The following is a 24,659-nucleotide window of genomic DNA, read 5'->3' as shown; positions in this document are numbered from 1 at the left end:
GACTAGGACTAGCCGCCGGAGAAACAGTTTCTATTCAAATGCGATTTTGGTTTTAAACGCAGTGTAAGGTAGTCTCTATGGGAGTATATTGTATTTAATTATGGGATATTTCTAGGGGGCTAACCAGGTTGGGATAGCAGGCTTGTTGGTTTTTGAATGTCTGATGTAGATTTTCAATTCGTTGTTCTGTATGGGACGATGACAATAAAGATTATTGTATCATATCATCTGTGGAAGGTCCTTTATTCACACACACACCCCTCTCCACCTCCAGATCCCGGCCACCATGACTGCGGAAGAGCTGACCTTCGAAATCTTGGACCGGCGGAAAATCGTCATGAAGGAGAAAGAGTTCTGGAGCTGCTTTGAAGTCAACGAGCGGGAGGAGGCAGGTAGGAGTCCTCTGGGGGCTTCTGGTGCTCAGAGCATCCTCTTCCTTGGGGCAGACCCACCCCCTGTTCGGAGGGCCCCCCTTGGAAGTGCCGCAAAAGATGCGCCTCTCTGGTGGCCCCCTGCCTAAACTCTGCAGCGGGTTTTCTTCTGTCACGATGTTGGAGGGGTTTTTTGCCCAATCAGAACTGCAGCTGTCCCCACGCTTGTACAGTGGCGCCTTGGTTGTCAAACGTAATCCACTCCGGAAGAACGTTCGACTTCTAAAACATTCGACAACCGAGGCTAAATGGACGTTCTGCAGAATAATAATAATAATAATAATAATAATAATAATAATAATTTATTTATACCTCGCCCTCCCTGCCTAACACTGAATATAAATATAGTAAAAACATTTTTTTAAAAACCCAAACAAACAAACATTTCGCCAGACGCGGCTTAGTCATACTGGCCACATGACCCAGAAGCTGTACGCCGGCTCCCTCGGCCAATAAAGCGAGATGAGCGCCCCAACCCCAGAGTCGGCCACGACTGGACCTAATGGTCAGGGGTCCCTTCACCTTTACTGGTGGGAAGGTAAACGGTGTTTCCGTGCGCTGCTCTGGTTCACCAGAAGCGGCTTAGTCCTGCTGGCCACATGACCCAGAAGCTGTACGCCGGCTCCCTCGGCTAGTAAAGTGAGATGAGCGCCGCAACCCCAGAGTCGGCCATGACTGCACCTAATGGTCAGGGGTCCCTTTACCTTTACCTAACTTTTTATATGCACTGGGAAAGCAACAAATAAAAATGTTGTGGCTCACTTTATTCCAATATTTGCTAACTTGCAGTGGTCTGGAACCGAACCCACAGTACAGCGTTCGAAATTCGCCAGGCGCATTTGTACCTGGCTGTTGGCCACTTGCAACCAAGTGAAGATGCCTGGGTGTCAGGATGGCACCTATGTAGAGGTGCATGTCTGGGAATCCTTGAATAATAATAATAATAATAATAATAATAATAATAATAATAATAATTTATTACTTACACCCCACCCATCTGGCTGGGTTTCCCCAGCCACTCTGGGCTGCTCCCAACAGAATTAAAACAACAGGCATTAAAAACTTATGGACTGTTTTCACACACTAATTCCACATCCTGTAGAATCCTGTTCTCTTTTATCTGCGCAATCGGAAGGCATTTCAGGAAGCAAAAAGTCCCATTGAAAAATGCTACTTTTGTGGCCATCTGACCCAAAAAATTGCCAGCAGGCATTCTGTTTTGGTGACTGTAACCCTGGTTTAAGGACATGACATCTTTCCGCAGGGCCTGCAAGACAGAGCTGTTCCACCAGGCCTTTGGCCAAGGCACAGTCTGACCCCCTCCTTTGATAATCCTCATAGAAATCTAGCCCAGTGGTTGCCATTAATTTGATTTTGAATTGATTTTAGAATGAATTGATTTTAGAATGCTGTGTTACTTTTATTGTTGTTAGCCGCTCTGAGCCCAGCTTCAGCTGGGGAGGGCAGGATATAAAATTATTATTATTATTATTATTATTATTATTATTATTATTATTATTATTGGCATCTAGCTTATACATCTTTGTTTCTAACACTGCCGCAGAGGTATGCCTGTACGTCCATATGTTTTTCCGCCACTCCTCTCTCTCTGTTTCTGTATTTTCTCATTGGAAAGTCTTATTTACCCTCCTGTTTCTCTCTCTCTCTCTCTCGCACGCAGAACGGCCTTTGCACTACAGCGAGAAGGTCCTTCCCATCTTGCACAGCCTGGGCAAGGACAGCTACCTGGTGGTGAAAAAGCAGCTCTCGATGGAGAACATGCTGCTCTATCTAGGTAGGTAGGCAGGGGCAGAGGAAGCCCATTGCCACCCAGGGGGAAGGGGCAGTCCTGGGCACCGACCAGGAGCGAGACCCCAGGGTTTGTAACAGAGAGCACACAGAAGACATGGACCCCGGGGTGCAGCGAATTCCAGGCTAGGGATCATTATTAGGAAAGGAGCTGGAAACAAAACTGCCCATATCAAAAGACCGTTATTTCATTTCATTTTCCCGCTTTTAATTTGTATACAGTGGTACCTCGGTTCTCGAATAGTTTCGGAACCCAAACACTGAAAACCCGGAAGTAAATGCTTCCATTTTTTAACAGCTTATGCTGAGTTTAAAAAAGGTAAAGGGACCCCTGACCATTAGGTTCAGTCGTGGCCGACTCTGGGGTTGGGGCGCTCATCTCGCTTTACAGGCCGAGGGAGCCGGTGTACAGCTTCCGGGTCATGTGGCCAGCATGACTAAGCCGCTTCTGGCGAACCAGAGCAGCGCACGGAAACACCATTTACCTTTCCGCCAGAGCGGTACCTATTTATCTACTTGCACTTTGACGTGCTTTCGAACTGCTAGGTTGGCAGGAGCAGGGATTGAGCAACGGGAGCTCACCCCGTCGCGGGGATTCGAACCGCCAACCTTCTGATCGGCAAGTCCTAGGCTCGGTGGTTTAACCCACAGCGCCACCTGCGTCCCACTGAGTTATTATCTGTTGAGTTATTTTTCAATTTTCTCTATTGAATTTGCATACTGCCCTTTGCGCCTCGGTTTTCGAACGTTTCGGAAGTCGAACGGTCTTCCGGAACGGATGACATTCGAGAACCCAGATTCCACTGTGCCTCTTTTTTCTTGTTACTATTCACATGCGGTTTGCAGCAGCAAAACAGACAGCAAAGATCACCTGTCTTGTAATAATCTGACCCAATATAACGATGTCATAATTTAAAAATAAAGAACTTGTATCGAAATACGTTAATGTTCAATAATCCACTAGGTCGCAATAGTACACAATGCAATTAAGTCTCAAAATATTGGCAAACAGCAATTGAACGGAAATTAACTCATAGCAATTGCAATCAAGAATAACGAAACTACCATCAGTGAAAATAATAGCAAGTCGCTATGCATGAACTACCACCGTACAGATTCCCCTACGAAGAAAGTTTTCAGCGTTTGGGACTTTTCAGTTTAGGGGAAAGGCAAATAAGTGGGGATATGATTGAAGTTTGTAAACTGCTGCCTGGCATAGAGGAAGTGTCCCTGAGTGTCCCTGGGCTTGAAGATTTGTCTAAGAAATAGAATCATGGCATACTGTATTTTTCCATCTATAAGACGCCCCCTGTTTTTGGGAACTCCGATTTAAGAAAATAGGGGGGAGATACTATCTGTGTATGGGACGCGGGTGGCGCTGTGGGTAAAACCTCAGTGCCTAGGGCTTGCCGATCGCATGGTCAGCAGTTTGAATCCCCGCGGCGGGGTACGCTCCCGTCTTTCAGTCCCAGCTCCTGCCAACCTAGCAGTTCGAAAGCACCCTTAAAAAGTGCAAGTAGATAAATAGGGACCGCTTACTAGCGGGAAGGTAAACGGCGTTTCCGTGTGCTGCGCTGGCTCGCCAGATGCAGCTTTGTCACGCTGGCCACGTGACCCGGAAGTGTCTGCCGACAGCGCTGGCCCCCGGCCTCTTAAGTGAAATGGGCGCACAACCCAAGAGTCGGACACAACTGGCCCGTACGGGCAGGGGTACCTTTACCTTTACCTTTACTATCTGTGTAAAAGATGAGCCCAGATTTTGAACATTATTTTAGAGTAAAAAAAAAAGTATTGTACACGGAAAAGTATGGTATTTTTTTTTAAAAAAATAAATCCAGTCATCATCATCACTTTTAATTTGTATACCGTCTTTCTATTTTACAAGCCAAAGAAACAAAGAATGTACACCTTATAACAATTTAATTCAATACACGACCCCTCACTTCTCTTTTAACCTACGGAGCTGCCCTTCAGCAATTGCTGACCGGCCCCCGCCGCCTCCCTCCTCCGTTGTTGCCCCCATAAGCCTTGCCATGGTGCTAGTCCTCAGGCCCTTGCCCCCCCCCCCAGCTTCCTGATGCCTTTGTTCTTCCCCAGCCAGCAAGGTGGGCGACAGCAAGCATGGCATGATGAAGTTCCGGGAGGAGAAGAACGTGCTGGGCGTGGGGCTCAGCACCGGCTTCCACGACCGATACTTCATCCTCAACAGCAGCTGCCTGCGCCTCTATAAGGAAGTCCGGGTACGTGCAGAGGTCCCCTTGACAACCCTCTCTGGGCGCCAGCCCCGTCGCCTGTCTGTTTTGAGAGTTGTGCCGACATTATGTGACTGGCAGAGGCCGTAGTGACTCCCAGACACTTGATTCCCATTGTGCAATTGGGGGAAGAGCCCAGGTCAGCACCGGTCTTGAAAGACCTACACTGGCTCCCAGTACGTTTCTCAGCACAATTCAAAGTGTTGGTGCTGACCTTGAAAGCCCTAAACAGCCTCAGTCCAGTAGACCTGAAGGAGCATCTCCACCCCCATCGTTCTGCCCGGACACTGAGGTCCAGCTCCGAGGGCCTTCTGGAGGTTCCCTCACTGTGAGAAGCCAAGTTACAGGGAACCAGGCAGAGGGCCTTCTCGGTGGTGGCGCCTGCCCTGTGGAACTCCTTCCCACCAGATGTCAAGGAAAGAGACAACTGTCTGACTTTTAGAAGACATCTGAAGGCAGCCCTGTTTATATACTAATAATAATAATAATAATAATAATTTTTTATTTATACCCCGCCCATCTGGCTGAGTTTCCCCAGCCACTCTGGGTGGCTCCCAATCAGTACAGCATTAAATATTAAAATATTAAAAACAGTTAAACAGTTAAAAACAGTACAACATTAAATATTAAAAACTTCCCTGAACAGGGCTGCCTTCAGATGTCTTTTAAAGATAGGATAGCTGCTTATTTCCTTCACATCTGAAGGGAGGGCGTTCCACAGGGAATTCTTTAACCATGATATCTGCATTGCAGGGGGTTGGACTAGATGACCCCTGGGTTTCCTTCCATCACTACGATTTTGTGCCGATGAGTCATAGAATTGTAAGTTCCCTTTCTGCTCTCTCACTCTTCTCCTTCTTCTCCAGAGCCACAAACCAGAGAAAGAATGGCCAGTGAAGAACCTGAAGATCTACCTGGGAATAAAGAAGAAAGTCCGTCCTCCGAGCTGGTGAGTGCCTGCTCTGAGTGCAAGTGCCGCTGCCTCTTCATCTATGCCAGTCTCATCCTGGCTGGACACCTCTTTATCTGGGCTGAATTTTTGTAAGTGCGCCTGGCCCTTTCCCCCCAAAAGATCTGCTTCCAGAACCTTCAGGATCAGCGAATCAAATTTTTTTAGAGGGGACCCCAAGGGTCATCTAGTCCAGCCCCCTGAAGCCCATGGCAATGTTTCGTTATGTTTATGTGTTCTGCATGAAGCATTCCAGAGTGACTGCGGCAACCTAGTTGGATGCATGGGGTCAATAATAATAATAATAATAATAATAATAATAATAATAATAATAATATTCTCATCATCACCATATTCAGAGGAGTGCCTCCTGCATCTCTGCATGAGTCCCTGAGTCTGTAACCCTCCAGATGTTTCTGGACTCTGGCATAGCCATAGCCAGAGGGGCAATAAATAAATACATAAAAATACTTAACAAACTGACCAATCGCGTCGCAGATAGCTCGGTTCTGTGTCCCCCCGCCCCCCGAACCTAAATCCTGGCTGCGTCTATGGACTCACCCCCCACATCCTTCCTGCCAATTGGAAGATTCAGAGCCGATAAAAGAAAGCCCTTCTTCGTGCAGCGCAGAGTTACACTGTGGAACTCTCTGCCACAGGAGGCAGTGATGGCCAACAACTAGGACGACTTTAAAAGAGGCTTGATCCTGATCCTGGCCTGATCCTGCAGGCTCTGCTTACCTGTTCTTCTTGAGCTCGTGCACAACCCGCCCTCGGCCGCCAGGTGGCAAACCTGCTTCACAAGACGCACATCTCTGTTAAGTGGTACCAGCTGAGCACAGGGTTTCTCCATCTGGGGGAAACTTTTGAGGGTCTGGGAAAAAACACCCACAGGACTCTCATCTGACGGAAGGACCTTGATTTTGCTGCAGTCGCTGCTTATTAAGGCTAATTGCAAAGAGGAGGTGTGATGCTTCAGAGAGGAGCTGGAATCTGGTGTTCAAAGATGTGCTCTGTTGCGTCATGGCAGGATTTGAAGTGTGGGCATTGGTGGTGGGCTGTGGGGTGAGTTTTCAGCCCTTCTGGGAGATGCTATCAGGGATTAGGGACCAGGGACCTTCAGGATGCTGTTCAGATAATAATAATAATAATTTTTGGAGGTCCCTTCCAGCTGTACAGTTCCGTGATTCTGTAAACGTGTGTAACCTTCCCTGCTCACCTGCGTAACCTGGGGAAAGACTGAAACCCCAAGGAACCACTTTCCCCGAGGCAGCACAAAAAATGGGATGGAGGCGGCTGCTGCGTTTTCCGGCTTGCTCTCCTTTTGACTCTTCCTCCCTCCCTCTCTTCCAGCTGGGGGTTCACCGTCTTCTTTGAGAACGAGAAGCTAGAGAAGCAGCAATGGTAAGCAGCTGGTGGGGGGGGGGTCAGACCCACAACTGTGGTTTTTTGCTTGTTTGTTTCCAGTCCATCCCATCCCGATAAAAGCTGGGGAAATTCCTTTCTCTTTATTTCGTAAAATTTATATACCGCCTGGCCGGGGGGCGGGGGTGTGTGGATCAGAGCGGTTTACAAAAAGAAATAAAAATCAATAAAATTTAAGAAAAATTGGCAGCAAAAATTTAGGGCTTTCGAAAAAGTTTTGTGGGAAAACAACCTTTTTTGGAGGGGAAGGGGTGCTGGGCACAGTCCCAAATACATCCCTCCCTCCTTTTCATTTTGTAATGATTCCCCCCCCCCCCCATGAGGTGGCCCCTGTGAGCCACCTCAAGTCCCCGACATGGGGGAAAGCAAGGTATAAATAAATAGAAACAGTAATAATGTGGGTTAAACCACAGAGCCTAGGACTTGCCGATCAGAAGGTCGGCGGTTCGAATCCCCGCGACGGGGTGAGCTCCCGTTGCTCCATCCCAGTTCCTGCCAACCTAGCAGTCTCAAAGCACGTCAAAGTGCAAGTAGATAAATAGGTACTGCTCCGGTGGGAAGGCAAATGGTGTTTCCGTGTGCTGCTCTGGTTCGCCAGAAGCGGCTTAGTCCTGCTGGCCACATGACCCGGAAGCTGTACGCCGGCTCCCTCGGCCAGTAAAGCGAGATGAGCGCCGCAACCCCAGAGTCGTCCGCAACTGGACCTAACGGTCAGGGGTCCCTTTACCTTTACCTTACCTTGATTCTCAAACTTAATCCATTCCAGAAGTTTGTTCCAAAACCAGGGCGCACTTTCCCATAGAAAGTAATGCAAAACAGATTAATCCGTTCCAGACTTTTAAAAACAACCCCTAAAACAGCAATTTAACTTGGATTTTACTACCTAATGAGACCATTGATCTGTAAAATGAAAGCAATAATCAATGTACTGTACTATAAAATAAATGAGACGGTATTGTAGATGATAATAATAATAATAATATTTTTTTCTTACCTGCACTGATGATGCTTGGATGGGGGGCTTTTATCCATTTCCGCAGTCGCACAATCAATCAATCAATCAATCAGTAGCTGAACTGGGTTCCACACAGTCATAGAAACAAATTAACCAAGAAAGCCTCGAAAACAAAAACGCAAAATAAATAGCAAAAACAAAAGCGCCAAACTTAATCCGTTCCGGAAATCCGTTTGATATCCAAAATGTTCGAAAACCAAGGCACAGCTTCTGATTGGTGCAGGCACCCTGGAAACAATAGCCGAAAGCCGCTTCGTATGTTTGGCATCCGAAAAACGTTCGAAAACCAGAACACTCACTTCTGGGTTTTTGGTGTTTGGGAACCAAGGCGTTTGAGTACCAAGCAAGACAAAGCTGTTCCGCCTGGCCTTTGGTTTGGACTCAGTCTGACCCAGTGGCGTAGCGTGGGTTGTCAGCACCCGGGGCAAGGCAAGTAATTTGCGCCCCCTAACCCGTGGATTTGCCCTAACCCGAGATGTTGCGCCCGGTGCGGCCGGCCCCCCCTGCACCCCCCACGCTACGCCACTGGTCTGACCCTTATGTTTCCCTCCCCTTATGGTTTTGACTTTTAAAATGAGGCTGCATTTTAAATTGCATTTTAATCTGTATTTTAAATTGTTTTTTTTTCTTTTCTTACCATGTTTTTACTGAAATTTCATTGATGTTAGCTGCCCTGAGCCTGGCTCTGGCCTGGGAAAGCGGGGTATAAAGAAATATATATATATATATTAATAATAATAATAATTATCATCTCCCCCCCCCCCCAGGTATCTCTGCTGTGACACGCAGATGGAGTTGCGGGGCTGGTTTGCCACCTTCCTCTCTGTGCAGGTAAGTGGAGGGGTCTCGGCCTGACCTACCTCTCAGGGTTGTCGCAGGGGGTTGGGATAGATGGCCTCTGGCGTCCTTCCCAACTCTACAATGCTATGGTTCTATGAAGGTGGAGCAGGAGGGGGAGAACTGGCCTGCGACTAGCTGCCGGGCCTGATCCACCTTGTCCCTTCTTGTGCTCCTTGTGACCTCTTCCTCCCTCTCTGGCCTTCCCAGCACGGCGGGAACATCTGGCCGCCAGAGTCCTCCAAGGTTCGGGCGTCCCGGACGCAGCAGGATTCCCGGCTGGGGAACATCTCCCTGATCCCTCTGCGAGGCAACGAGAGCGAGATGAGGAACAGCGTCGCGGCCTTTGCAGCCGACCCGCTGACGGTGAGGGAAACTGCCGATGGGCACAGGTTGCCCGCATTCTGCTGGGCGCTGGGCACCTGGAGGGAGGGCAGCAAGCGAGGGAAGGCTGCTCAGCTCTGCAACCTTGTTGGCAATCCCCCAGCAGAGATGTCCGCGCTCTGCTTTTTTGCTCTAAGAAGCCAGCGTCAATTCTGTGTACAGAGCAGCTGTTTATCAGCTCCATCCGGTACGCAGGATGAGACCCCACCTGCCCGCGGACTGTCTGGCCAGAGTGGTGCATGCTCTGGTTATCTCCCGCTTGGACTACTGCAATGCGCTCTGCATGGGGCTACCTTTGAAGGTGACCCAGAAACTACAACTAATCCAGAATGTGGCAGCTAGACTGGTGACTAGGAGCGGCCGCCGAGACCACATAACACCGGTTTTGAAAGACCTACACTGGCTCCCAGTATGTTTCTGAGCACAATTCAAAGTGTTGGTGCTGACCTTGAAAGCCCTAAATGGCCTCGGTCCAATATACCCGAAGGAGCGTCTCCACCCCCATCGTTCTGCCCGGACACTGAGGACCAGTTCCGAGGGCCTTCTGGCAGTTCCCTCACTGTGAGAAACCAAGTTACAGGGAACCAGGCAGAGGGCCTTCTCGGTGGTGGCGCCCGCCCTGTGAAACGCCCTCCCACCCAGATGGCAAGGAAATAACTCCCAGACTTTTAGAAGACATCTGAAGGGACGCTTTTAATGTTTAATAGACTATTGTATTTTAGTGTTTTGTTGGAAGCCGCCCAGAGTGGCTGGGGAAACCCAGCCAGATGGGCGAGGCATAAATAATAAATTATTATTATTATTACTGTTCCTGATCACCGCACACGCAGCTTGGTCTGGCTTATTTCTTTGGTAGAGTAAGCCTACAGGCTTGAGAGGCAGTGTGGTGTAGTGGTCAGAGTGTCAGACTAGGACCTGGGAGAGACCGGGGTTCGAATCTCGCACTTGGCCACTCACTCTCAGCCAACCTCGCAGGGTAGCTGTTGTCAAGATAAGAGGAGGAGGAGGACTACTTACGTCACCTTGAGCTCTGTGGAGGAAAGGTGGGGTGGAAATGCAATGAGTCAAGGTTTCCCCAACTTGGGTCTCCAGCTCTTTTTGGACTACAGTTCCCATCAAATATCTTTAATACGGTCAATGACCAGCAAGCAATTTATGAAATAAAATATGACATTATAAGTAATATTGTGCTACAGGTAACAGTGGAAATATGGCCAAATCACAGAATTGGTGCTTATCTTTATGACCAGGTTTCGACTTTTAAGGTTTTAAGGATTCAATTCAAATGTCACTACTGTTTATTATCGTTCCTTCGATGTTTACAATTTGAACTCCGTTGCTGACATCATTGCTCGTCTTATTCTTGTTGCAATGTAACAGTACTTTGCCACAGGCCTGTTGATTTCGGGCTCTTTGTCAGCTAAGAGGTGTGTGATATAGGTGTCGTCTGTACTACGAGGTATTTTCCCAACTTGGGTCTCCAGCTGTTTTTGGACTACAGTTCCCATCATCCCTGGCCACTGGTTCCACTAGCTAGGGAAGATGGGAGTTGTAGTCCCAAAACCGCTTGAGACCCAAGCTGGGGAAACCCTGTAAGAAACAGCAGCCGTCCTTATGAGGCCTGTCAGGCCCGCCCTGGGCCAGATGGCGAGACAGGAGGACAGGAAGGCGACTTCTCCCTTTCTAAGCTTGTCTCCTTTCCTCTCCAGCTCCTTCGGGATGTATGAAACCGGACACCGAGCGTGGCAGGTAACTATTGTCTCCCTGGGCCATGGATGCTAGCTTGCCCCCACATGCAGTCCGCAGGGCTGCTGAGAAGAGACCTGGTTTTGGAAGGACCACTGAGGTCTCTCTCAGTCCTCTTGGCCAAAAGGTTTCTGAAAGCTACAACATCCTGCCTCAGGAGGAGTTTCACAACAAAGGCGATTGACTAATGCTCTTCTAGGGGGCATCCACTGAAGTCCACTGTCCAGATCAAGGGAAGCCATAGTCCCACTGTATTCTGCCTTGGTCAGACCACACCTGGAGTCCTGTGTCCAATTCTGGGCACCCCAATATAAGAAGGATGTTGACAAGCGGGAAGGTGGGCAGAAGAGGGCAACCAAGAGGATCCAGGGTCTGGAAGCCAAGCCTGATGAGGAACGGTTGAAGGAACTGGGTATGGAGAACAGAAGACGGAGAGGAGATATCATAGAATCATAGAGTTGGAATAGACCACAAGGGCCATCGAGTCCAACCCCCTGCCAAGCAGGAAACACCATCAGAGCACTCCTGACATATGGTTGTCAAGCCTCTGCTTAAAGACCTCCAAAGAAGGAGACTCCACCACACTCCTTGGCAGCAAATTCCACTGTCGAACAGCTCTTACTGTCAGGAAGTTCTTCCTCATGTTTAGGCGGAATCTTCTTTCTTGTAGTTTGGATCCATTGCTCCGTGTCCGCTTCTCTGGAGCAGCAGAAAACAACCTTTCTCCCTCCTCTATGTGACATCCTTTTATATATTTGAACATGGCTATCATATCACCCCTTAACCTCCTCTTCTCCAGGGGCCATCTTCAAATATCTCAAGGACCATCCCATGGAAGAGCAAGCTCGTTTTCTCCTGCTTCAATTTCCAAGAAAAGAGATTCCGACTAAACGTCAGGAAGAACTATTTGACCGTATGAGCTGTTCGGAAGCTTGCAGAAGCTGGTGAACTCTCCTTCCTTGGAGGTCCTTAAGCAGATGCTTTACCTGAGATTCCTGCATTGCATGGGGTTGGACTAGATGATCCTTGGGGTTCCTTCCAACTCTACAGTTTTACGATTCCATGACCCTTCAGAGATTTGAAGGGAGCTGTTTCATCACTTCTCAGTCTTCTCCAGGCAAAACATCCCCAATTCCTTCAACTGTTCCTCATCAGGGGTGGTTCCCAGGCCCTTGACCATCTCAACCACCCTGAACTTGCTCCATCTTGTTCTCACCCTGGCCCAGATCCTCTTAAAATATACCGGTGGGACCCGTGTCCAAGGACCCCCCCACACACACACACTGCAAAAGGTTCGGCCGCATCCCTGCGCATCCTTCCCCAGTCCTCTGCCTCCGTTTGCTGTGCTCTTCAGAAAGCCACCTGTCCTTCCTGGGTGCTTTGCTTCTAATAGCACATCCCGTATTTTTCACTCTATTAGATGCACCGGACCATAAGACGCACCTAGTTTTTAGGGGAGGAAAACAAGAAATAAGAAAGCAACGCAAAGCCTCCTGAGCTAAGAGGGAGCGCTCCTCCATCTTCACTCAGGAGGCTTTGCGGGGCTATCCCTGAAGCCAGGAGAGCAAGCGGGATCGGTGTGCACCGATCCCGCTTGCCCTCCTGGCTTCAGCGAAAGCAAGCCTACTGGTTTCCGCCCCACCTCCTGCAAGAGCCATGCGCTCTTTAAAGGGAGCGCAGCTCTTGGGGGCTTTTCTGGGAAGTGGGGGAAGGGAGAGAGCCGCACACTCTGTCCCTTCCCCCATCTCCCGCAAAAGCCAGGGATAGCCCTGCGAAGCCTCCGCAGGGCACGGGGTGAAGGTGCCCCGCTGCTCTGCGGAGGCTTTGTGCGGCTAAGCCAGAAGGGCAGCCCTTCTCCCTCCTCGGGGAAAAGCCCCCAAGAGGCTCCACACGGCTCTTTAAAGGGAGCGCTGAGCAGAGCCTCCCACCAGCATTCGCTCCATAAGATGCACACATATTTCCCCTTACTTTTTAGGAGGGGGAAAGTGCGCCTTATAGAGCGAAAAATACGGTAGTTGTGTGCCAACATAGATAAAATCTGGTATGTGTGCAAATGGCAACCAGGGGACGGGATATTGTTAAGAAGACATTGCTTGATCAGACCTAGCCTAGAATCCTCTTTCCTCCAGTGGCTAACCAGAGAGAGAGAGAGAAACGTTTATTCTCATTAGCCAATGGCCATAGCAACAGTAAAGCATTAACAGTATACGCAGAAAAGGAAATTTGACATAAAAGCACAATTTAAAGTCCTGAATTGGCAGTCAGTTAGTGTCCCTTATTCTGATTGCCCCTGCTATGAACCTAGCCACCTTTGCTGTTATCTGATAGAAGAAAGGGCATTGTGGCAGTGGTTGAGCGCCCTGGGATGGTTAGTACGAGTGGGGTGATGATCTCGTTCCTCAGGTCTTTGTAGTTTTGTACAGGACAGGTGTGTAGAGAGTACAGGACAGGAGGACGTGTTCCTGGGTGTAATTTTAGCGTCTCTCTCTTTCCTCCCGCAGGATGGTTGGCCAAAGTCCAAGGAGGCGAAGGAGCCGTCCGGAAACAAAGAGCCCTTGGCTGGTCCAGCGGGGAAGGGAGGGGGGGATGTTCAGGAACAAAGCCTGCCCTTTAAGGACTCCCCATCTCCCTGCAAGGCCGAGCCGAGGACTCCCAAAAGGAAGGGGGGAGCTTTCTTCAAGGACAGCCCTGGAGACGGTCCTCAGGAGGCTGGGACATTGATCAGCCGACTGGAGAAGGAGCCCCGGGAACCCAAGGCAAACCACTGGAGAAGTTGCATCTCTGATCAACATGTGCCAAATTCACTACCGAACCGGCATCGCTCCTGCACCCTGTCCTGTCCTGGTGGCTTTAGCCCGCGGCATCTTTCTTCTTTCGGATTGCGCAGGAACCGTGAGACGCCGCCACTGGCCACGGCGTGGATTTTGAGCCCTCTCTGAAGGTGCTCCAGGGCCTTGCCAACTCACTTTTTTGTTCTCAGTGGGGCAGAAAGGACTGTGACCATTTTGGATCCGGCCGAGGGCTTCCTGGCAGTATCACACAGGGAAATCCTGCCGGATGAGGCCAGTGACTTGTCTAGTCCCGCATCCTGTTCTTGCAGGGACCAAGCAGATGCCTCTTGCGGTGGGGAAGCCGCAAGCAGGATTCGAACACAGAGCGCACTTGCTTTGCGGGGACTGGTAGTCAGAAGCATCTCTGCTTCCTGCTCTCACTCTGGAGAGCTGGCAGGAGAGAGAGACTCTTGTCTGCCTTCCTCTGCGCTCTCTCTCTCTCTCTTTGCCAACCCCTTCGCCTTGACCTGGTGGGTTGCGGGTGCTGAGAACTTCTGCCTGTCTCCCTCGGCAAGACCGGCTGCTCATGTTTGGTACCCGGGTGGACGGAGGAGGGACAAAGGAGCATCGCCAGAGCCGCCGAGCAGCAGCGCTGGGTGCAGAGAGATGTCAGGGGTGGGTGCTTCTTGCCCGCCTCTGTTTGGACAGAGAGGAGGCCAGCGAGGCTTAAGGCCCGGGAAAATCCCTCTGCCTTCTTCGTCTGATGCTGGGAAACTGGGGGAAAAGCGGGCAGGCAGAATCTTTCCTTAAGAGCGACACCTCTTTTTGTCGTCTTTTTTTTGTAATGTTAATAAATACCCTCGGAGAATCCCGTGTCCTGGTGTCTCTGACATTTTATCTGGGGTGGCTGAACACCTGAGATGGAGGTTTTTATAGATTTGTCAAGCTGGAAGGGACCAGAGGGTCATTTAGTTGCAGCCGCTGCTATGCAGGGTTCACAGTTTTCCTAAAGGGCTGTCGCCAAGATACTGACTGAGGATTGTGAAGGGGAGGAGGGAGACAGATTTCCTACATAATAATAATAACAATAATAATAATAATAATAATAATAATAATAATAATAATAATAATAATAATAATTATTATTATTATTATTATTATTATTATTATTATTATACCCCGCCCATCTGGCTGGGTTTCCCCAGCCACTCTGGGTGGCTTCCAACAAAATAGTAAAATACAATAGTCTATTAAACATTAAAAGCTTCCCTAGACAGGGCGGCCTTCAGATGTCTTCTAAAAGTCTGGTAGTTGTTTATCTCTTTGACATCTGGTGGGAGGGCGTTCCACAGGGCGGGTGCCACCACCGAGAAGGCCCTCTGCCTGGTTCCCTGTAACTGGCTTCTCGCAGAGAGGGAAGCGCCAGAAGACCCTCAGCGCTGGACCTCAGTGTCTGGGCAGAATGATGGCGGTGGAGACGCTTCTTCAGGTATACTGGGCCGAGGCCTTTTAGGGCTTTAAAGGTCAGCACCAACACAGTGTTATGTGGTCTCGGCGGCCACTCCCAGTCACCAGTCTAGCTGCTGCATTCTGGATTAGTTGTAGTTTCCGGGTCACCTTCAAAGGTTGGCCCACGTAGAGCGCATTGCAGTAGTCCAAGAGGGAGATAACCAGAGCATGCACAACTCTGGCCAGACAGTCCACGGACAGGTAGGGTCTCATCCTGCGTACCAGATGGAGCTGATAAACAGCTACCCTAGACGCAGAATTAACCTGCGCCTCCATGGACGGCTGTGAGTCCAAAATGACTTCCAGGCTGCACACAGTTGCCCAATTCAGGACCAGGGAGTCCTCCACAGTTGCCCGCCTCCTGTCCGCCAAAAACAGTACTTCTGTCTTGTCAGGATTCGACCTCAATCTGTTGAATGCATTTATATCCCACCTTTTTCTGCAAGAGGTTGCTTTCACGACTCTGAACCTCCTACCAACATTGCAGTTCCCTGCCGTTGTTGCTTAGCGGGAGCAAATTCATGGTTTAACCAGCGACTTGTGGCTGAGCAGTGGTTTGGGCAGAGTGACCTGTATTCGCCCCTTTCTGCATTCCCACATGCTGTGGGGTCCTGTTTGCTCCTGCAGAGGCAGTTTCTGGGCCACCCAAGAGCTGAGATCCTCTCTCAACGTGTTTTCATCTCGGTTTTTTCCTCTTGCACTGAACATTGCAAGTATCCTTTATTTTTACTATTGTTAGGATTCAAATGCATCCATTAACACCAGAGCAGCGGCTGCTTCTGCAGCTAATGGAGAAGAGTCTCTTCCACTGTGTCAGTTCCCAAGGCTCCATTAGTCTCCCTGGGCTATTATGCATCCATTTGCCGGGGGGGGGGGGAGAGGAGGAGATGATGGCGCAGGGATCCCGTGTCCCTTTGAAGGGAGCAAAAGAGAGCAGCATTCCAAAGCAGGTAAGGGAAGTTTCTCTTTAGAAAGAACTTTGTTATTTATTGCATTTCTATCCTAGCTTTTCTTCCAAGGAGCTCACAACAACCCTGTGAGGTAGGATAGGCTGAGAAGCACTGACTGGCCCCCAGGGTCACAACCAGTGAGCTTCATGGCCAAGTGGAGATCCGCACCCGGGTTTCTCCCAGGTCTATAACCATTGCACTGCGCTGCCTGTCGTGAAATAGCACAGAGCAGGGACTCGGCCTTTGCTTTTTGTCCTGGATCCTGGGGCCCAGCCCAGGATGTGAGAACCAGAATCTGGAGAGTGCCTCTGAACATGTGCAAAGGGCATTTCCCTCCCTCCCTCAGACCCTGTCCTGTGTTGCAGTTAGTCCATGTTTCGTTTTCATTTCATGGAAAAAATACAGTTCAGTATTGTTTTTATTTTGAATTCTGTGGGGTCTTAATCTGGCTTTGGGGGCAGCAGAGACTCTCAATAACAGCTTCTGGAAGCTGCAAGGAGTGAATTACAGAATCATAGGATTGTAGAGTTGGAAGGGACCCCAAGGGTCATCTAGTCCAACCCCCTGCAGTGCAGGAATCTTTTGCCCAACGCGGGACTCGAATCCACAACCTTCAGATTAAAAGTCTCCTGCTCTTACCATTGAGGGTGCTATTGAACTCAAGTCCAGCTTTTAATTTTTATTATTGCATTTCTACTTGCCCCCCTTCCCGGCCCCGCAGGAGTTCAAGGTGCCCACATGGTTCTCCCTCTTGCCATTTGATCCCTGCAACAGCCCTGTGAAGTAGGCTGGCCTGAGAGACTGGTTTCATATTGCATTTATTTTGAGTTACACATATCTCATCTTTTCAATGCTTTCAAGGACTGAATCCAGCCCAGGAGGGTGGCAGTGCTGAATCCGAGGATCATGTCCCTCAACGTGCTTTGGCTGTGATTTCTGCGTTGCAGGGGGGTCAGACTAGATGACTCTTGGGTAGGGTTACCAGACATCCTCAGTTCCTGGGGACAGTCCCCGGATTTGCAAATCTGTCCCCAGGAAATGTGGCAGCGGCAGCCTCAGCAGCCTGGAGCCAGCCTGGTAGTGCAGTTGGCTCTGGCTGGCTTCAGGAGCTGCTTACTGCCGCTGCCGTGGCCACAGTGGAACCGGGGACGTCCAGTGGTACAGATCTCCTGCCCCCTTCCCCCTTTGTTTTGACTGATCGGGGGAGGCTCGGGAGTTGCGGGCGGCCGGGTCTTGTCCAGGAGGGGCGCAAGGCTTGTGGTTTCTCTGCCAGGCAAGGTGCAAAGCTCTTCTTTTGCACCCTGTGAAACAGAAATGCACAGAGTTTTTTTAAAAAAGAACTGGGCAATTGCCACCCGCCTGCGACTCCCAAGCCTCCCCCGATCTGTCAAAACAAAGGGGGAAGGGGCCAGGAGATCAGGGAAGGCTTGGGAGTCACAGGCAGGCAGCATGCCGTTGCCCAGTTTTTAAAAAACTCTGTGCATTTATGTTTCACAGGGTGCGAAAGAAGGGCTTTGCACCATTATGCAATATGCATGTGTGCTTGGGCCCAGGGTCTTTTGCCTCACCATCACCACTACTGACTCCCTGTTGCTACTCAGCTTCCAAAAAACACCTCGGATTCATTGGAAAAAACCTGGTAACCATACTCTTGGGGGCCCCTTCCAACTCCATCATTCTATGACCTGCCCGGATCTCTCGCTGCCTTTTCATTTCGGAAAAGAAAGCCTGGAGCCATGCTGACATTTACTGGGTTCAAGTGGGCAGGGAGAGAGGCTCGCTCTGCAGAGCGAGAACGGGAGGCGGCGGAGGAAGGAGGAGGAGGACAGCGTTCGCATCACAATGGCCATCCTTGCAGGGGGAGCGTTTGCGCCCGTGAGACGGAAGGAGCAGGTGCAGAGAGGTTGCAGGCAATGAATGGACAAGAGGCAGAAGCGAGCCGGCTCCGTCTTGGGCTCAGAGTGCTGATCATTGTTCGAGATAATCGACGTGGGATGCCTTGGCAACCTTGAGATGGAGACGCGTGCCGGTACAAAAGAGCGAGAGGAATCCGCTCTCTGCTTCGAAGGCTCTCGAGGCGTCTCTGCGTAAGCGAGACCCGCTTTCGAAGGCCGGGGAACAAGTGCCAGGCAGGCTGTCCGTCGAGTGGGCGACAAATTAGTTTCTCTGCGACTTGTTCTGGCTTGGTGCGTTTTCCTCCTCGAAGCAGAGCACGGGGGAGGCCACACAGAGAAGGGTTGGCGCTCAATGTGGCTGCAAACTCTGAGCGTGCAGAGGAGAAAGGGCGAGGGCAAGGAGGGCTAGCAATGGATCCAGGGCCGGATTGAGGTTTGATGAGGCCCTAAGCTACTGAAGGTAATGCGAAACCCACAAGCTGTACTCTCCCAAAAGAACATGTGGGGACACAGCATGGCCATAGGATCCATTCAGTGCCGGATTACTAAGCAAAACAATTACTAAGCAAACTGGGGGCACTGCTGGAATGGAGACACATGATGGTTTTGCACCCCACAGGGCTTCGCTTGCAGGATCAATGTGATGTCGGGGAAGAAATCTTCAATGCGCCACAACCAAGGATCCTGCGCGGAGATTCATTTTCCTGCTTGGACTTCCTTTCTGAGCACGGGATTTGGCTCACTTGCGCGAGTCACCAGAATCTTCCTTCTTTGCGAGGCGCCGGCTCACAGCCCACACTGCACAATGTCACATCACGAGGACATTTTATTTATTGTTTCCTAACATTTATGCACTGCTTGTTTGCAAAACCAAACCAAGCCCTAAAGTGGTTTGCAAGAAAGATAATACACTAAAATTGCCCATAAGAAAGATTACCAGCGATAACTTAAAAGACTTTCGGAAAACTAAAATGACAATAGAACTAAAAGCAGATTTAAACTCGCATCAACCTCCTGAACATCTGGGTAGGCTTGTCTACACAAAAAAACTGTTTTTAGCAGGTTGTGTGTGTGTGTGTGTGTGGGGAGAACGGTGAAGGCACCTGCCTGATGTCAATTGGCAGGGAGTTCCAAAGTTCTGAGTTATTACAAATGTGAAAGGGGTCTTATGTGCATCTGTGAGAGCACCAGTTCTGTGGATCAAAGTGGTCAAGTTTGTGTATATGGAATAAGGAGATCTCACAGGTAAACTGGTCCCAGGTTAGTTCGTACACACACACACACACACACACAAACATATATGTTTGTGTGTGTGTGTATGAACTAACCAATGTTATTCTTTTTAATGGTGGTGCTACATCTGGTGCACAAGCGCATTATTTATTTCAGGCCCTGATCTTCTTATTCATGGACCTGCTTCCTATCACAAATTGCACGGGGAATATTGCTTTGCAAAAAGGAAGGAGGCAATCAATTAGACGCTCCTCTGCTTTCCGACAAATGCAAAAAGAAAGGGGGAAGAGAAACCCGGCGAGGATTAAGTTGAAGAGCACAACCAAGGGAAGAAAATTGAAATAAGGACAAAGAGGAAAATTATTCTGGGTTCCTGGGGAAATGAAGCCTGCTGTTATTTCGGTGATGCATACGTTTGCATAGAGAACAGCGCTCCTTGCTTGCTCCCGCACAGAGATGTTTGTGAGCTGGCCCTTTCCAAAGGGAGCTTGAAGTAGCCAGGCAGAGGGCCTTCTTGGTAGTGGCGCCCTCCCTGTGGAACTGCCTCCCACCAGATGTCAAGGAAATAAACAACTGTCTGACTTTTAGAAGACATCTGAAGACAGCCCTGTTTAGGGAAGTTTTTAATGTTAGACGTTTTATTGTGTTTTTAATATTCTGTTGGGAGCCACCCAGAGTGCCTGGGGAAACCCAGCCAGGTGGGTGGGGTATAAGTAATAAATTACTATTACTACTACTACTACTACTACTACCCCCCACCCCAAGGGCAGGAAGCTGGCAAAACTTCCAGTTCATTTTGGACATAGGTGCCAGTCTCAATTTGAAACTTAGGATGGGATGACCTGTATTTTTTCCTCCCCAGGAGATCAAATTATTTTATTTTTGTGATATACAGAGTCTTAAAAACCTCCCAAGAACCTTTTATGCCTCCTCCCCAGCAGCTGGTGCATCACCCCCCCCCCCTTGGTGTTTCGGGTGTAGATGACCTGGGCTCTGTGCTTGGACACCAGTTTGATTAGGCCTTTGCTGAGAAGCTCCTGGAGCCAAGGAGCCTCGAATCTTCAGCCTTTCAGAGACCACAGCAGGTGTGATGAATTTGTCGTTTGGCACCTCCTTGCACAGCTTGTCGTAAGTAGCTTTGTCAAACAGAACCAGGTTGTTCAACTTGTCTCTTACTTTCCCTTTGGACCACTTCTTCTTCTTGGCTTTTCCACCGGACTTGTTGATGGGGTCCTTGTCCTTCTTGGCCGACTTGCCCGCTTCCTCCTTCTTCTTATTATCCTTTGGCGGCATGTCCTTCGGCGATTTCCGGCCAGAAAGGAATGGGATGACCTGTATGACAGGGAAGAGAGATTTCACAGAATCACAGAATTGTGGAGTTGGAAGGGAACCCAATGGCCATCTAGACTAACCCTCTGAAACCCAGGACTCACAGCTAAAGCATCCCTGATAGAGGGCCCACGAAGGAGAGTCCACCACCTTTCCAGGGGAGATATCATAGCCATCTTCCAGTATCTCAAGGGCTGTCCCCTGGGAGAGGGAACCAGCTTGTTTTCTCCTGCTCTGGAGGGTAGGACCTGAACCCATGGCTTCAAATAGCACTCTCTTCTGCCTTGGTCAGACCACACCTGTGACCAGCTCTGGGCATCACAATCTGAGAAGGATGTTGACAAGTGAGAACATGGGCAGAGGAGATGACCAAGGGTCTGGAAACCAAGTCTTATGAGGAACGGTTGAGGGAGCTGAATATGTTTAGCCTGGGGAAAAGGAGACCGAGAAGAGATTGATAGCAATATTCCAATATCTCAGCTATCACGTGGAAAGTGGAGCAAGCTTGTTTCTTCCTGCTTCGGAGGGTAGGACTCGAACCCATGGCTCCAAGTCACAAGAAAGGAGATTCCGACTAAACAACAGGAAGAACTTTCTGACAGTGAGAGCTGTTCAAAAATGGAATAATGGTCTCCCTTGGGAGGCGGTGGACTCTCCTTCCTTGGAGGTTTCTAAGCAGAGATCGGACGACCATCTGCCACAGATGCTTTAGCCAAGATTCCTGCATTGCAGGGGGTTGGACTAGATGACCCTTGGGGGTCCCTTCCTACAATTTTGCGTTTCTATGAAAAAGCTCAGCGGTTGGACTACGCAGAATTAGATAAAATGACAGGAAGGATTTGAAACCTGCGGGACCAGAGATTCACAGAAAATTGGAAGAAATATACGAACTATGTGAAGAGCAACTGTAATCAACAAATTACGCTAGTAGGACTACAAGAAGTTTTGTAAGGAGAAATATATGAAACATTGCAAAACAGGAAAAGAAGAGAGATATTAGTTATGAGATTTAAACGTAATAGTGAAAGTAAGAAATGTATACTAAGTGATGGGAAAATTTTCAGATGTGATTGATGGAAGTAAAAAAAAAAAATGTATAAGATGTAAAATTATGTTTAATTATTGTTGAAAATGATATGGTAAAACAAATAACAATTTATATTTATAAAGGAAAAGCCCAGTGGGGCTGCCTCCCTCCCGCAGTTGCAGAGCAGTGACTCATTCCTGAGACCTTCCTTCTCCAAAGTTGCTCTTGCAACGTGCCAGCCGAGCTCCATTGAAGCCAAGCTGTCTTTGGAGAGCTGTTGAGAGCTTTTAGAGGCCCCTCGAAGCCATGGAGAAGGAGGCACAAGTGGGAGAGGAAGACTCAGCGGAAAGCGAGGCCTCTTGGCTCGCGAAACGCAGGCACCTGCCTTCGGCGGAGGCAGGAAGCGGGGACCAGGTGGAGTGGCCAAGGAGGGTGACTCACGGGGCTCCAGAAGAATGTCGGAGTGCGCTCGTCTCGCTTCTGCGCTCTCTCCAGAGCACCGGGATCTTTTGTCGCCTTCGACTTGTCATTCAGAGAGCTGCTTTGCGGGAGAATAAAAGAAGCCAAGATATGGACACTGAGGGAGCTGCGGAGAGAAAGGGATGTCGTCGCACAGAGAGGTGGGCGCCCTCAGATGGGCGCTCAGGTGGATGTGAACCGGAGGAGGAGATAAGGGCATCCTTTCTCCGGAGCGCTCTTCTTCTCAAGGAGAGATTTCCACACGCAGGGAACATGAGGCCTGGCAGAGGAAAACAGTGATTTAATGAGCCGGCAACCAGCGTTGAATTCCCCTGCGTTGTTTGTGATCTGAATGGAAGAGTCGTTTCGGGTGCCACGGTGAGAGCCTACGAGTAGAGAATTGTGGCATCCCAGCATTGGAAGGTACCTCTGAAAGCCATCTAGTCTAACCCCCTGCAATGCAGGAAAAAATGCAGCAAAAGTCTACGAGAGCAGGAGTCCTAGAAGTGTGGAGTGACTTTTGGCTCCCCAAAGGGAGAACCGGCTGGCCTTCCTAGGAGATCAGTTTTCCTAATCGACAGGGGTCATCTTGGTCATCTTGTCAATATCCTTCTTAAACTGGGGTGCCCAAAAGGAGGAGGAGAATTCTCAAGATCCCCTTTCTCCAAATGAGGCATCATTTTTCTAATCCATGTTTAAACTTTGGAACTCCCTGCCACAGCAGGCAGTGATGGCCACCAACCTAGATGGCTTTTGAAGAGGATTAGACAAAGAGAGGCCTATCAAAGGCTACTAGCCAGGAGGTAGCAATAATAATAATAATAATAATAATAATAATAATAATAATAATAATAATAATAATATATTATTTATACCCTGCCCATCTGGCTGGGCTTCCCCAGCCACTCTGGGCAGCTTCCAACAAAATATTAAAATACAGTAATGCATCAAACATTAAAAGCTTCCCTAAACAGGGCTGCCTTCAGATGTCTTCTAAAAGTCTGGTGGTAGTTGTTCTCTTTGACATCTGATGGGAGGGCGTTCCACAGGGTGGTGCCACCACCGAGAAGGCCCTCTGCCTGGTTCCCTGTAACTTGGCTTCTCATGGCAAGGGAACTGCCAGAAGGCCCTCGGCGCTGGACCTCAGTGTCCAGGCTGGACGATGGGGGTGGAGATGCTCCTTCAGGTCTACTGGGCCAAGGCCGTTTAGGGCTTTCAAGGTCAGCACCAACACTTTGAATTGTGCTCGGAAACGTACTGGGAGCCAGTGTAGGTCTTTCAGGACCGGTGTTATGTGGTCTCAGCGGCCGCTCCCAGTCACCAGTCTAGCTGCCGCATTCTGGATTAGTTGTAGTTTCCAGGTCACCTTCAAAGCCCCACACAGAGGGCATTGCAGTAGTCCAAGCGGGAGATAACCAGAGCATGCACCACTCTGGTGAGACAGTCCGCGGGCAGGAAGGGTCTCATCCTGCATACCAGATGGAGCTGATAAACAGCTGCCCTGGACACAGAATGGACCTGCGCCTCCATGGACAGCTGCGAGTCCAAAATGCATCTGAATGCCAGCTGCTGGAAACTACAGGAGAGGAGACGGATCTTGTGTTCGAATCCTGACTGCGCATTTTCTTTTGGGGCATCTGGTTGTCCCCTGTGAGAACAGTATACTGGTCTACATGGCCCATTGGCCTGATCCTGCAGGCTCTTCTTATGTTTCCAACCATTTCAAAAATATCTCTGCCTTTGGCCCGCAGGCTTGAGTCCCTCTCCCTCCCTGCCATAACAATCGAGTTAGTTTTGTGGCTTGAAAATATTTCCTTTGCTTCTTCCCGAGCAGAGAAGCTGTGACAGCCGTGATAACGTGCGATCAAATTATTACTTAAGAAGCCTGGAATGTGGGTGACGAAGAAACTGTGTTTCTTTTAACAGAAGTTCTAATTGTTAACAAATATTGAATTAACTTCTTAAGTGACAGCTCATACAATGCCGTTCCAAAATACTAAATTTAGACGAGGTGAACAAACAGCCAATGGTATGAGTTAATAAATCTCCTTAAGTCTCTTAGCTACCTGGTTCTCTGAGGCTGACGTCATCCCATGCCCCAGTTTGGGCTTTGTCTGCCAGAAAGTTCTTCCTGGTGTTCGAGTTGGAATCTCCTTTCCTGTAACACGAAGCCATGGGTTTGAGTCCTACCTTCCAGAGCTGCAGAAAACAAGCATGCTCCCTCCTCCGTGTGACAGCCCTTGAGATATTTGAAGCTGGCTATCAAATCTCCTCTTTTCCAGGCAAAACATACCCAGCTCCTTCAACCGTTCCTCCTAAGGTTTCCAGTTCCCTGGTCATCTTGGTTGCACTTTCAGGTTTGTCAATATCCTTCTCAAATTGTGGTGCTTTGAGCATCTGGTTGGCTTGCAGAAGGTCCCAGCTTCCATCTTGGGTAAGGCTGAGAACTTCTCCCTGTCTGAAGCCTACAGAGATGCTGATGTTGATGATTCTGAGCTGGATGGACCAATGGTCTGAATCAGTATTCTTCCTAAGACTGGGGATACCCTGACTATTGTAGTCTCTGTGTTGGTAACCTTGGGGCTAGACTCCTGCAATGCGCTCTGTGTGGGGCTGCCCCTGAGCTTTATGGAAGACA

General features: G+C 49.3%; 1 protein-coding gene and 1 pseudogene across 12 annotated transcripts in view; one reads left to right on the top strand and one right to left on the bottom strand.

Annotated features, from left to right (window-relative positions):
- Positions 1 to 14,487, top strand: part of ARAP1 (ArfGAP with RhoGAP domain, ankyrin repeat and PH domain 1) — a 143,644-nt gene extending 129,157 nt beyond the window's left edge. For 11 of the 12 annotated variants that reach the window (XM_077926830.1, XM_028725785.2, XM_077926832.1 and 8 more), the window contains 9 exons: positions 275 to 392; positions 2,113 to 2,226; positions 4,338 to 4,480; positions 5,359 to 5,441; positions 6,795 to 6,845; positions 8,649 to 8,712; positions 8,929 to 9,084; positions 10,812 to 10,851; positions 13,350 to 14,487. In XM_077926830.1, coding sequence (XP_077782956.1) covers positions 275 to 392; positions 2,113 to 2,226; positions 4,338 to 4,480; positions 5,359 to 5,441; positions 6,795 to 6,845; positions 8,649 to 8,712; positions 8,929 to 9,084; positions 10,812 to 10,829 — 747 coding nt within the window. In that variant the 3' untranslated portion in view covers positions 10,830 to 10,851; positions 13,350 to 14,487. Of the gene's footprint in view, positions 1 to 274; positions 393 to 2,112; positions 2,227 to 4,337; positions 4,481 to 5,358; positions 5,442 to 6,794; positions 6,846 to 8,648; positions 8,713 to 8,928; positions 9,085 to 10,811; positions 10,852 to 13,349 lie in introns of those variants that run through there. The other variant, XR_013392489.1, reaches the window with a different exon arrangement.
- Positions 14,488 to 20,112: 5,625 nt separating this feature from the next.
- On the bottom strand, positions 20,113 to 20,514 carry LOC114595275 (small ribosomal subunit protein eS25 pseudogene; annotated as a pseudogene).
- Positions 20,515 to 24,659: the final 4,145 nt, after the last annotated feature.

Source organism: Podarcis muralis, chromosome 4 (genome assembly GCF_964188315.1).
Source record: "Podarcis muralis chromosome 4, rPodMur119.hap1.1, whole genome shotgun sequence".
NCBI lineage: Eukaryota > Metazoa > Chordata > Lepidosauria > Squamata > Lacertidae > Podarcis > Podarcis muralis.
Note: the sequence above shows the minus strand (reverse complement) of the source record. Positions and strands in the feature narration are given on the sequence as shown.